The sequence below is a fragment of the Camelus bactrianus genome, chromosome 18 (genome assembly GCF_048773025.1).
Source record: "Camelus bactrianus isolate YW-2024 breed Bactrian camel chromosome 18, ASM4877302v1, whole genome shotgun sequence".
Taxonomy (NCBI): domain Eukaryota; kingdom Metazoa; phylum Chordata; class Mammalia; order Artiodactyla; family Camelidae; genus Camelus; species Camelus bactrianus.
The window spans coordinates 14,133,730-14,146,716 of NC_133556.1; the positions used below are offsets into that span (position 1 = coordinate 14,133,730).

A 12,987-nucleotide genomic window follows, 5' to 3' on the forward strand; every position below is an offset into this window, starting at 1 on the left:
CGGTGAGAGCACGAGCTCCACCGACCAATCGCTGAGCTCCCTGGGGGTAGGGGCGGTGCCGCTGGAAACCAGAGGCGGGCTGTTTCCTTGGCAACGATCCTAGCCCTCCCCTAGGGGGGAAGGGTGGAGATTAGGAGAAGCAGCGAGGGGAGGGGGCCAGGAGGAGTTGGGGTGGGCGCGCCGGTGTAGGGGAGTGGAGTTCGAGGAGGGGGGCCCCTGACTCAGGAGACTCGATGAGCCCAAGCTGGGGGTGGGGTCCGTCCAGGTTGCCGAGGCTCAGCCAGAGCTGACACCAAGGCCCTGGAGGGCAGGAGAGCTAGACACCGCCCTCGCTGGCGCCGGGAAGCGTCGCTCCTTCTCGCTGACCTTGGTCTCTCTTGTTGCCTCGCCCTTGGCCACAGGCATTGACGGACGCAGGGCCCGGGAGACGGAGAGATAGGCCCCCGGGCGGACGGAGACCTAGGACATAGGCACACAAACTGCCCCAGCCTCTCCCGCCGGCTCCAGGGCGCCTCGTCCTCCCCTACCTCGACGCCAGGGCCATCCAGCCCAGGGTTAATGCCAACGAGTTTCCACCTCCAGCCGCTCCTAGAGAGGCCGCGGCGCTAGCCAGCGGGGGAAACTGGCCGCGGACGGACACTTCCTGTGTGGAGGGGAGGGGGTCGGCCAGCCGCAGCCCAGCCTGGGGCTGGGGGGCCAGACGGCGGGGTCTCGGGCGGGGAGCGGTATCCGGGGGCGCCAAGGCAAGTCGTGAAGCCCCTCATCTCCGAGGCTACGACGCGTGGGGGCCTGCGAGGACCCCAGGGCAAGCCAAGACCTTGTGGGTGGGGGCGGGGCCGCGGGTAGGGGAGGGGCCCGGCGGGCTGGAGAGGCCCAGGGTCAAGACGTCCGGCCTCTGGGGCCGTGGCTGGGCAGCCGGGTACCCTGGGCGGCGCTGAGTGGGCGAGCGGCGAGGGCCCGGGTCGCAGGGCGCTCAGGCCGGGTCTCAGGATCGTCCGCCATCGCCGCCGCCGCCGCACTGGGAGCCGGCGGGGATGGAACGGGAGGCGTCGCCGTGGGGCCTCGAGCCCCGGGATGTGCAAAGTCCTGACGAAATGGGGAGCCCTGAAGGGTCCCTCAAAGGTGAGGGAGGGAGCGCTCCTCCGAGGAGTGTGCCTGGGAGCGGGAGCGGGGGCTGTAGTGGTGGGAGGGGAAGAGCCGGGGGCTTGGACACCTGGGTCTTGACGGAGGCGGGGGCGGGGACCTGGTATCCTGGGTTTGCTGAGGGGGAGGTGGGAATTTCAGCACTTGTCCAAGGGCCAGCGACCCTGCTTGAGGAGGAGGGAAAGGTTTGTGTCACCTAACGGTGGGGGAACCCAATGACCTTCCAGGTACCACACAAATCTGGGTTTTCTGTAATTCTCTGATCCTGCAGGCAACATGAGTGAGAAAGAGGAAGAGGAAATTTCTCAGCAAGAAGACTCTGGGGACTATGAGGTCGAAGAGATACCTTTTGGGCTCGAACCCCAGAGCCCTGGGTTTGAACCCCAAAGCCCAGAGTTTGAACCCCAAAGCCCCAGGTTTGAGCCTGAAAGCCCAGGTTTTGAGTCCCGAAGCCCTAGATTTGTGCCCCCAAGCCCTGAATTTGCACCCAGAAGCCCTGAATCAGATTCTCAAAGTCCTGAGTTTGAACCCCAAAGCCCTAGGTATGAGCCCCAAAGCCCTGGGTATGAACCCAAGAGCCCTGGGTATGAACCCAAGAGCCCTGGATATGAATCTCAAAGCTCCAGGTATGAATCCCAGAGCCCTGGATTTGAACCCCAGAATCCTGAGTTCAAAACCCAAAACCCTGAATTTGAAGCTCGAAGTTCCAAATTCCAGGGAGGTGCAGAGATGCTTCTGAATCCTGAGGAAAAGAATCCGTTGAGCATCCCCCTGGGAGTCCATCCGTTGGACTCCTTCACCCAGGGGTTTGGGGAGCAGCCCACGGAGGGCCTGCCCCTAGGGCCACCTTTTGAGATGCCCACAGGGGCCCTTCTGACTACACCCCAGTTTGAGATGCTCCAGAATCCCCTAGGCCTGACAGGGACCCTTCGTGGTCCAGGCCGACGGGGTGGCCGGGCCAGGGGTGGGCAGGGTCCGCGGCCTAACATCTGTGGCATCTGTGGGAAGAGCTTTGGGCGGGGCTCCACCCTGATCCAGCACCAGCGCATCCACACGGGTGAGAAGCCCTATAAATGTGAGGTCTGCAGCAAGGCCTTCTCCCAGAGCTCTGACCTCATCAAACACCAGCGCACCCACACGGGCGAGCGGCCCTACAAGTGTCCCCGTTGCGGCAAGGCCTTCGCTGACAGCTCTTACCTGCTTCGCCACCAGCGCACCCACTCTGGTCAGAAGCCCTACAAGTGCCCGCACTGCGGCAAGGCCTTCGGCGACAGCTCCTACCTCCTGCGGCACCAACGCACGCACAGCCATGAGCGACCCTACAGCTGCCCCGAATGTGGCAAGTGCTACAGCCAGAACTCATCCCTGCGTAGTCACCAGCGGGTGCACACCGGGCAAAGGCCCTTCAGCTGTGGCATCTGTGGCAAGAGCTTCTCCCAGCGCTCGGCACTTATCCCCCATGCCCGCAGCCATGCCCGCGAGAAGCCCTTCAAGTGCCCCGAGTGCGGCAAGCGCTTTGGCCAGAGCTCGGTGCTGGCCATCCATGCCCGCACCCACCTGCCAGGCCGCACCTACAGCTGCCCCGACTGCGGCAAGACCTTCAATCGCTCCTCCACGCTGATTCAGCACCAGCGCTCCCACACCGGCGAGCGGCCCTACAGGTGTGCTGTGTGCGGCAAGGGCTTCTGCCGCTCTTCCACGCTGCTGCAGCATCACCGGGTCCACAGCGGGGAGCGGCCCTACAAGTGCGATGACTGTGGAAAGGCCTTCTCTCAGAGCTCTGACCTCATCCGCCACCAGCGGACCCATGCGGCTGGCCGCCGCTGACCTGGGGCCCTGTCGGGTGGGGGAGGTGGTGGGCAGAAGAGAAGGGAGCGGGGAGCTAGAGAAACCCTGAGAAAGAATAATGGAAACGTTGGAGGAGAAAGGAATTGAGGATTCTAGGAGAAGAGGGGGCCAGGGTGGAGGAAGTGACATGCCCTGGAGACTTATGGGAAATGGGCTATGAAGAGGGGTTGGAGGGAGGCCAAGCTGGCAGCCGGAGGCTCTGGGAGAGATCCAGAAAAGGTCAGCAGAGAGCTGGCCTTAGCAGCAGCATGCCCCTTGCTGGATGCCTGGCTTGGCAATGTGCTAGATGGGGGTGGGGGGAGGGAGGGGTCGGGTTACTTAATTAGAGTGGGTAGCTTAGACTGGTAGCTACTGAGACCCTCGTTGAGTCAGGAAGGGGTAAGGGTAGGTGGGGCAGGGAATGGGGCCCCAAAGTGGGGCCTGTCTTCTGAGTGCAAACCCCAGCCTCCCTTGTCTTCCTCAGGCTTTGGAACCCCTGAATTTGAGTTCAATAAAAACCTTTATGTGGTAAAAGAGACTTGTCCTTGAAGTGTGTGCATGGCTAGTACCCTGGGCAGTGGAGACGCTGGATCATAACTCTAGCCAGGCCTTGTCTGGCAAGTGTTTTTTTATTCAGTGTTTCATTGGAATCTTAGAATCTGAGGCTCGGGAGACACGATTTGCCTACATCTGTTCAAGTTCATGTGCCATGCTTTGAATGTGGCACAGAGGGTTTAGTGCAGCTGTGAGAAGGCTCTCAACTTTGTGGAGATCCCTGTTCCCAAATGCAAGAGTCTGTCCTTGGGCCAGAAAACAGACCCTGATTCTCATCTCCAGGCCTGGAGCCTGTGTTCCAGCTCTCCCTGGCTCCTAGCACCCAGCTATGCTGTCCCCCTTGGTCCCCCAGCTGGAACCTTGAGCCACCCCTCTGCACACACTCCGACTGACCAGAATTACAGGGAGTGTCTGCAGTTTCAACCCCACCCATGGTAGGGACCTACCGGACCTAGTGTGAAGACTGGACAACTTCAGTCCTTAAGACCCTCTCCCCAGCCTGGCCCTGATGTGTCACAGCCCCACCTCCTTTTTAGGATACCTTGTTCCCACCCCATCTTTATCCTACTCTCTGTTCCCATCTGAGCCTCAGCCCTCCCAACACTTGGCTCCTCAGGAAACGATGGGGAGTTGGTGCCATCAGTGAGTCTGGGGGGTTCTGGGGTGTGGCCGATCGTGACCTTAGCTGAGGAAGATAGGCCACACTTCAGGGAAATTACCCAGGTGCAGGGCACTTCTCGAACACATCCTAAGGGCCGGACGGTGCCCTGTGGAGGAGACATTCACACCACATGTACGCCTGGCTCCGCCTGCCCCCAGCAGCTGGGCCACACAGGGTGGGTGGGGAGTCATTGCTCCATAAGGCCTCTTGGGCTTCAGGATCCTGACATCACCCCTGGCCCCATGCCCATCAACAGGGCCTTTAACTTGTCAAGAGCAAATAACCTCTCTTAAGTACATTTCAGTCCAGCTTCTCATGATCTGCAAACTCCAGAAAGGGCCCCTGAAGATCATGTAGTTCAGTACAGTTTGGTGTATTTAGTGGTTTTCAAAGTTTAAATTATTTTGGGCGTAGAACATTATTTTTCAAATGAAATCTCATGATCTCTTAAGGACCTTTGTAAGCTTTATGCACATTTTTGTGCAGACACCCAACCACACATAATTTCAAATATTAAAATACTCCGACTCCCACATTTAATATAGTTCATATATGTAATGATAAATGTTGAACAGAACTGCATTTGACTGCGTGACATGATACGATACTTGTAGACATTTACTTCAACATTTATTTCAATTATACAATTTAATCTCCTTATTTTGGAGTTGAATTTTTTCTTTGGCTCCCACACGTCTGTAGGTGGCCCTGGGCACGGTGCCTGTGGTGCTTAATTGATAAAGTAGCCTATTTAAGATCAGTTCAAATGAGGATGGGGACTCAGCTGTTCAGCCCCTAACCCGTTCTTCAAGACAGCTCCTGAGATACCTTCAGATCCCAGGCGGAGCCGACCAAACCCAGAAAGGACATGTGTCTTCCCTAAGATCAGGGCTCAGTACCAAGTCTCCTGACTTGCAGTCAGCCTGCTGGGTTTACTACACCCTCCTGCACAACAGAACTACCATTTCTAATCCACCACCATTAGCACTTATACAGCGCTAAGCGGTTTACACTTATTTAATGCTCAGAGCAGCTCTGAGGCACAGACACCTATTATTCTCGTTTTATAGATAAAGAAATGAATCCCAGAGAGGATAAGGAAATTGCCCCATGTGACACAGCTAGGAAGTGGCAGAGCCTGGATTCCCTCCTAGGACTCACTGGGTTTTGATCATTTTCCTAATGATACTAAGATGTCATTTACTTTTTCACTCTCTTCCATAAAGAAGAGTGTTTTCTAGAAGCTGCACTACAGGGGATGACATATGTCATCACTCTGATGGCTTGTGTGGAATGTGGGCGTGACTGCTCTTATGTTATAAAGTTGTCTCCATTTTCACTTTCAAGTGGATGAAACCAACAACTCATTTACCTCTGAGGTCCACTGAATCAAACCTTTATTGAATTTCCTTGGTGCCAGCCCTGGTGAAGGGTCGGTGTTGGTAACACATGTGAGTGAGGCCCGAGTCCTGCCTTCCAGATCCTCCTCGTCTTGAGAGAGGGGCCCACACAGTCAGGGTAATGTGCCCCAGTGAGCTGTAAACAAAATGATGGTGGAATGGGTCCTTTTGTCCAGAAACTGGGGGGATGAAAACAGCTTTGAAGTACTTTGAAGTAGAGAGATTTTAAAGAACAGAAAAGAGGTGGAAGTGGACGGGCCTGCAAAGGGAAGAGCGTGTGTGAAGACACAGAGGCGGAAAGGACACGTAGGTGTTCAAGCACAGGAGCTCTTAAGTGAGTTGGGCGAGAGATTCCCAGGCCATTAATGGCTGGTCTGTTCCTGAAACAAACCTCCCAGATTTTCTGTGTTTTGCTTCCAACCTTGATGAAAATATTCACTTTTTTTCTCATGTCACAGACTATCACCTCCTCAGAGAGACTTTCCTGACTACCTAGGTAAGGGGGCCCCCTCCGTCACCCTACAACTCCTTCTCCTGTTTCATTTTCTTTGCGGCCCTATGGCTACCTGGAATCCCATTTCTACTTTTTCGCTCTGTTTTCCCACTGAAGTGAAGCTCCCTGAGGGCAGGGATGTGTGTGTCGTGTTCACTGCTGTGTCCTCAGACTCAGTACAGGGCCAGACACAAAGTGCTCAAGAAATCCCTCATGAGTGACTTACGCTTCGCAAGCCTTACAGAACATTTTGTGTACTTTTAGCAGTTCTGTGATATTTCTGATGGTCAAAATATTTTTTCCCCTCTCTAGGAAAATGGGCCTCACTTATTCCTTCCTGATGTCTCCCTTGGAGCTAGCCACATGGTTCCTTAGGGGATGGACCTGAAGAGGGTTGAGGAGGTTGGAGAGGCCAGCAGGCTTTGGAAGACTGTTCTTGGCTTTGTGTGCCCAACTAGGGAATGTTCGGTTACTCCCTGGCAGGCAGAAGGGAGCCATCAAAGATCACTGCCAGGGGACCAAATGTTGCTTCTCACCTCCCAGTACTGGACAGGAGATGGCCTTACAGTTACTCAATAGTCACCCCCCTACACCGCCCCACCCTAGGGTCCTACTGGCCACAAGAGGGCAGCAGTAACTAGTCCCCTCGGTCCCGTCTAAAGGAGATGTTCAGGGTCAAGGCCTTCCAACCATTGCTTTAAAAAAAAGGGGGTGGGAGGTGGGGAGGGGGCCATAAATAGACTATACCTCAATTCAAAAATGAAAATTTTAAGGGGGGTGGTCAGGGCGGGTCTATTCTCCTAGCTTCATAAATTATCAATGCCCCCTAACCTTTTCTCAGTTTCTGTGCCTCACTGCTTCTTTTGAAATAATCTACAATGTCAGGTACAGGTTAGTCTCTGAGGATCATCATGGCAACAACAACATAAAAAAAAAAAAAATAGAAGAAGATGAAGAAAGAAAGGAAAGGAAAAAGACCTCACTGTTTTGGTCCCACTTAATGGAAGAGTCGAGAAGGAGATGTTCATTTAATTGAGCCAGGCTCAATGTTGCACACACAAAAAACAAAATCACAAAATTGGGCAGAATCTCATATTTATTTGGTAAATAAATGCAAGCACTGTGCTTGGCATTGGGAGCCAGGTGAAAGGCCAGTTTCCATCCTTGAGCTCACAGTGTGCCAGTGGGGGCCACTGTGGGATGTGATGAGGTCCCAGTGGGGGATGTGGGGTGAGGGGTCAGGCGCCTGGGGAAGACAGCCCTGAAGGATGGGGCTGCCAGGGGTCCATCCAAACTGTTTTCTTTATCTTCCCACAGGCACCCTCACTAATTCAGTGAAGTTGGGTCAAGCACTTACTATGTGTCTGGCAGTGTGACATCACCAGGGGTCCCCAGGTGAACAAACCCTACCCTCATGGAGTTCACTGTCTAATTTCAGAGACGGATATTAAGTATATCACTTAACAATGAACAAATATGATCTGTGCTGTGTGGGACAAGTGCAGGTTAGTGTAAGCTTGTGTAACATGGGAACCCAACTGAGTTGGGGTTAAGGGGCTGCCCTGAGGAAGTTATGTGTGAGCTGAGAGCTGAAGGCTGAGAGCGAGTTAGCTAGGAAAAAGAGGTAGGAGGAATGTTCCAGGCAGAAAGAGCAGGCTAGGTGAAGACAGTAAGCCAGGAAGGAGCGTGGCAAGTGAGAAAAGCTGGTGTAAGTGGGGCTTGGAAAGGGAGGTGGGATGTCTCTAGAAGAGGCTGGGAAGGAAACAGGGCCTAGTTTTGCAGATTTTGGAAGGCGTATTAAGGAATTTGGTTGTTAGCCAAAGGGCAAGGGGTTTGCAGGAGCAATATAGTGACACGGATGAGATTCGCTCTCTGGCGGTAGAACTGAAAGCTGACAGGATTACAGGCAGGAGAGAACGCAGGGCAAGGTTCTGGGTGTCTGAGGCCTCTGCGGACATCCGAGGGCAGGTGGATGTGAGGGCCCAGAGAGTCACTAGGTCCTGAGGTTACAGTGTCTCCAGATTTAGATCAGATGTTCTCTTCCAGGGGAGGAAAGTAAGAGGGGCCGGTGGAAGGCAGGGCCATCTGATAATTACGAGGCCTCTCCTCTGTGGCTTTCCTGGCCCATGCCTCAGCGGATCCTCACCCCAAGCCTGCAAAGGAGGCAGGCAGGAATGAGCCCATGTTCAAGAGAGAAAAACTGAGGCCTATGGAGGGGCAGTGACTTGCCCGAGGACACATAGTGAAATTCAGGTAGAGGCAGGCTAGCACCAGGCACCCGAGTCCAGTCCTGGGCCCTTTGCAGCAGGCCTGCACCTCAGTCATTGCTACCTCCGTCCTGGGCCTCTTCCTCATGGAGCGGCTCCAGACAGCCGGGGTCCCCGGCCTCTTCCCTAGACGCCGGCTGCCCAGCGTCCTCTCCAGGGGTTTCATCTGAAGCATCTCCAGTCCCCTCCATTTTCTCCTTCAGGTTCCGTTTGAAGAAGCCAACCTGTAGGTTGTTTTCAAGACAAAACTTGAGTAAGCAAAAAGTCCCCAGAGCACTTTGGACCAGGCAGCCCCAGCAAAATATGAAAGCACCATTTATGTGGACAAGTTACATGTGCCACAGACAGGTGGCGTCCGTGCTAGGGATGGGGTGAGGGTATCTGCCACACCAGCTTCTTGGCAATATGTTAAAAACCTGTATTTTTAATAGTTAGTTCATTCCTTAGATTAGAACCTGGAGGAATATGAACCAAATGGTTGTTAAGGACAACCTCCTGGGAATGCAATAGGGAGAAACTTGACTTTTCTATGTTCCCTTTTCTGGAATATTCAAGTTTTTTATGTGGAACAGCTGCCCCGCACCTGGTTAGCTCCCTCTCATCCTTCAAATCCCAACGGAAAGGCCATGTCTCTTGAGAGACCTTCCTAGACTCCCACAGGCTGAGTTAGGCTCCTGTGTTACAGGTCCTGGGGCACAAAGGCCCCCTAGTGTAGCCCCCATCACGTTTGTGTCAGTGTCCCCCATAGACTGTGAGCCCCACAAAGGCTGGGACCGCGGGTGTGGTCTGCGTGTCTGTATCCCAGTGCCTGGCTCTTGATACGGTGGAGGCTCCTTTTTCTTCCTCACCCGGGGTACCCAGGTCTGGCTCTGCCAGTGCTTGGTTGAGGGGTTGGGGTTAGAGTTTGCTTGCTCCTGGGGCCTCTCTAGCCTAATCTGTAGAAGAAGAGTAGGCTGAGGACCCTTCTGACTTTCACGCCCCTCATCTTGGTATTCTGCTCTGACTCCTGCTGGTTCTGCTTTCCCCAACCTGACCGGGTGTTTGTTTCTCCCAGAAACTCGTACCTTGTACAGCACTATGAAAATCAGGAACAGTAACAACAGCCCCCCGACACCGCTCAGCACGTAGAGATGGTACATTTTCTTCTCATACACAACGTCGACCTTCATGACGACCTGGGGGAGAGGAGAGGCGGGGTGGGGGGCAGGGAACCACGCCCTGTTAGGATGTCTCCCTAACATCCCACCCCTAACATTCCTTGTGCATCTGGCCTCAATCCCTAGGTCTTCTCATTTCCCATCTGGACTGTGTCACGACATGGGGTTCCAGCCCAGACCATCCCTCTCCCCATACACCTCACCACGCAGCCACCGGAATGAATGGCAAACATGCACCACGGCCTCCCTGAGTAAGCCTTTAAACGTCTTCCATCAGCCCCACATGCCAGAATCCCAGCTCAGCCCGGAAAACCTTCTAGAATCTGGCTTCTGCTTACCTCTTTAGTTGCAACCTCCCTTCTCCTGCTCTGAGCTTCCTGCCCTTAAACCTGCCTTGCCCCCCACCCCTCAACTCTGGGCCCAGCACGTGCTACTCCCTCTGTGTTCCCATCATGCCCTGCTTGGGGGTGGGGTGGGGAGTGCCCCTTGGCTGAGCTGCCATCAAGTTGATCTTTATCTGACACATCTCCTACAGGCGACCTTGTGTTCTGCTAGCCCACCAGCGGTGGCAGGGAACTCACAGCTTCCATGAAAGCCTGCGCCAAGGCTGATGGCTCTGGCTGTGGGGATGGTCTCACAGCGCTAAGCCCAAACTTTCTCCCATCCCCAGCTCCAGCTCTCCTAGCCCTGCCGTGGGCTTCCTCCAATCCCTCTGCTGCCCTCTGTTCCTGGGCCTTCCAAGGAGGTAGAGAGATACCTGGGCCAGGGAGGCATTGCTGCCATGGAGGTGGAAGTGCCTGTTGCTGTTGAAGGAGACGGAGAGGGAGGTGCAGAGGCTGAACGTGGAGGAGGCCTGTGGGAGGGGGAGGCGCAGGCGTCAGGGTCAGGGGGAACTGCCACCCCCCAGCTCAACTCCACGGGGAGAGGCAGAGGAGAATGGGTCCCAGTGGGTGCGCCATCTCTCTCAGTTCTCTCCTAGACCGGTGGAACGCGCCAACGCCCTCTGTTGGCAGGACATTATCCCTACAGAGAACATAAAAGAACTATCCATCGGTCCTTGAAAACAGTCCTGTGAGTTTTCAACAAATTGTGGTTCTCTTTCATCTGCAACTGGGTAAACATCAGAGCTATTTCCTCAAGAACGAACAAAAAATGCAGGGAGATTATCTGGTGGGGAAGCCCACCCCCAACCACTTAGAAGTCAGTCCCCCCTGCAGGTGCTACCTTGATCTCCCCCACCAGCTCCACCGTCCCGATCACTTGGACAAGGATCTCCTCCTTGAAGACAAAGGGGCAGCGGAACTGGGCTTCAAGCACACAAGGCTGATAGGAAGACGGAAAACAGGGGGTCAGGGAGGCCTTTTCCCACCTGCATGCTGCCCAGCCCCCTGATTTCTTAGTTCACGCGCCCACACCTCAGCCACATTGGGCAGACTCTCCTCAGTCTCAAGGTGGCAGGTGACAGGAGGCTCCTAGGAAGGATGAGGCAGATCTTCAGTTAGTCCAGAGCTGGCATCCCTCCCTACTCCCCAGATACCATCCTGCTTCCCAGTTCTCTCCCACTGGCCCTGGGAGGACTCAACCATCCTCATTCTATTCCCCACATGTCTGTCCCCGTTATGAGCTCACCCCGCACACCTGGGCACCCTTCCCTCCTCTGGGCAGCACTCACCATCTCCACATGCCACTTGTGCGTGATGGGCCCCTTGCTGTGGGACTGTGGTACCCCAACCAAGGCCTCCAGGGGGGGCATGTTGTGGTCATAGCCAGAAGGCTGGATCTTCATCTGGTACAGAGGACAGGGTGCTGCAGAGCCCTGAATGCTGGCCACCCCAACTGCCAACCTGGATCCAATCCTCCCTGGCTGGGGGCCCAAGGGCCTGCTCTTCCATAGACAGTGGACAGTGATCAACCACAACCTTACAGCGCGAGTTTCATGTGCTTCTCTGCTTCCTCTATGTGGCTAGCTGTCACCCACCCTGCAAGGTACTGCTCAAATAACATCCCTGAAAGTTTGCCCGACTCCCCAAGGACAGGACAGCCTCGCCATCAGGGGCTCCCACAGCACCCTAGTGTGTCCCCCCTAGACTGAGCTGCTTGAGGGAGGGGGCTGTGGCTCATTTCACCTGCAATTCCCTGTGGCCTGACACACATAATGGGCCTCGAAAAAAATAATTTTTTGAATAAATGAAAGAAGGAATGACATTTAACAAGGATAGATGCAAAAAATTAGATAAACAACAAGGTCCTACTGTATAGCATAGAAAACTATATTCAATAGTTTGTAATAACCTATAATGAAAAAGAATATATAGGTATAACTGAATCACTTTGCCGTATACCAGAAACTAACACAACATTGTAAATCAACTATACTTCAATAAAAAAAATTGTTTGCACAATGCAGTTTGGGAAAGGCATTTTGGCAAGTGCACTGAATTTAAGAAACTTTTTAAAAGTCCCTTTAATGTAAAAGAGCTATCTGTGCTGGGGCTGGCTGACACAGGAGTAGCACCAATGAATCTCAGGGAGGTCAATCAGGAAAATACATAACCAATTTGAGGCGTTCTATCATTTACTCATTCAACAAACGCTTATGGATGCTTTAATGATGTTGGTCAATTTAAATTTAAAAAGCCTAATGTCAAAGGCAGCATTTGAATTTAGCTGTGAAAAGTAGAGAGGAGATTAACAGATGAACATGGGCAACCGTAGCCAGGAAGAGAAAATGCAAGAAATTAAGAGAGCGTGGTGGGGGCGGGGTGGGTGATGTGGCCGGAGGGTTGCGTGCCTGGGAAGGACAGACAGGAGAGTAGTCTGGAAAGCAGACTTGGGATGAGATTTTGGGGCCCAGAAGGCCAAAGGGCCAGAAGTTAGGGTACCCATGACGAAGCCATGGAGAGTCCTGGAAGGCAGCTGATGGGGGGGGGGTGGGGGTCGGGGGTGGCTCCAGGGGGATTCATCCACTGCAGGCAAGGAATGGAAAGAAGCTGGGAGCCTGTACCACAGCCAGCTGCAAGAAGACGAGAAACTTGGTCTGAGCAGCAGCGAGGTCAAAAGAGAGAAGAGGATACAGGCAACAGGGCTTGGGGAGGCAGTGAGACCTGGCACAGAGGAAGGAGAAATTCACCCAGGCTTGGAAGTTTTGTTAAGGAAAAGGTAATGCTTTTAAAGGACTCTAAGCAAACCAAAGGAGATGTTGGCTTACGGGAAGATGATAAATTTGGTTTAGAGCATCCTGAGACCAAAGCTTTGAAAAGAGCAACTGTACTCCTAGTTATGTACCCAGGAGAAATAAAACATATGTCCACACACAGAGTGTACAGGAATGTCCAAGCAGCATAATCCCTAACAGCCAAAAAATGGAAACAACTCAAATGTCCATCAATTAATGAATGCGTAAAGCAAATGTGGCCCATCTTACAAAGGAATATTACTTGGCAATAAAAATGAATGAAATACTGATCTATGCTACAACATGGGT

The 12,987-nt window shown here is 53.7% G+C and overlaps 2 protein-coding genes across 7 annotated transcripts in view; one reads left to right on the forward strand and one right to left on the reverse strand.

Moving 5' to 3' along the window:
* Positions 1–198: 198 nt before the first annotated feature.
* Positions 199–3,504, forward strand: ZNF768 (zinc finger protein 768). The gene is made up of 2 exons (XM_010972459.3): positions 199–1,122; positions 1,415–3,504. The coding sequence occupies exons 1-2, from the start codon at positions 1,035–1,037 to the stop codon at positions 2,968–2,970; spliced, it is 1,644 nt and encodes a 547-aa protein (XP_010970761.2). The 5' UTR covers positions 199–1,034; the 3' UTR covers positions 2,971–3,504.
* A 2,070-nt stretch (positions 3,505–5,574) lies between these two features.
* ITGAL (integrin subunit alpha L) overlaps positions 5,575–12,987 on the reverse strand; it is a 53,311-nt gene continuing 45,898 nt past the window's right edge. For 2 of the 6 annotated variants that reach the window (XM_045508311.2, XM_045508310.2), the window contains exons 26-32: positions 11,176–11,289; positions 10,919–10,975; positions 10,728–10,826; positions 10,261–10,356; positions 9,411–9,521; positions 8,411–8,570; positions 5,575–5,722 (exon numbers count right to left, since the gene is read on the reverse strand). In XM_045508311.2, coding sequence (XP_045364267.2) covers positions 5,700–5,722; positions 8,411–8,570; positions 9,411–9,521; positions 10,261–10,356; positions 10,728–10,826; positions 10,919–10,975; positions 11,176–11,289 — 660 coding nt within the window. In that variant the 3' untranslated portion in view covers positions 5,575–5,699. Of the gene's footprint in view, positions 5,723–7,157; positions 8,571–9,410; positions 9,522–10,260; positions 10,357–10,727; positions 10,827–10,918; positions 10,976–11,175; positions 11,290–12,987 lie in introns of those variants that run through there. The other 4 variants (XM_010972462.3, XM_010972460.3, XM_045508309.2 and 1 more) reach the window with 3 other exon arrangements.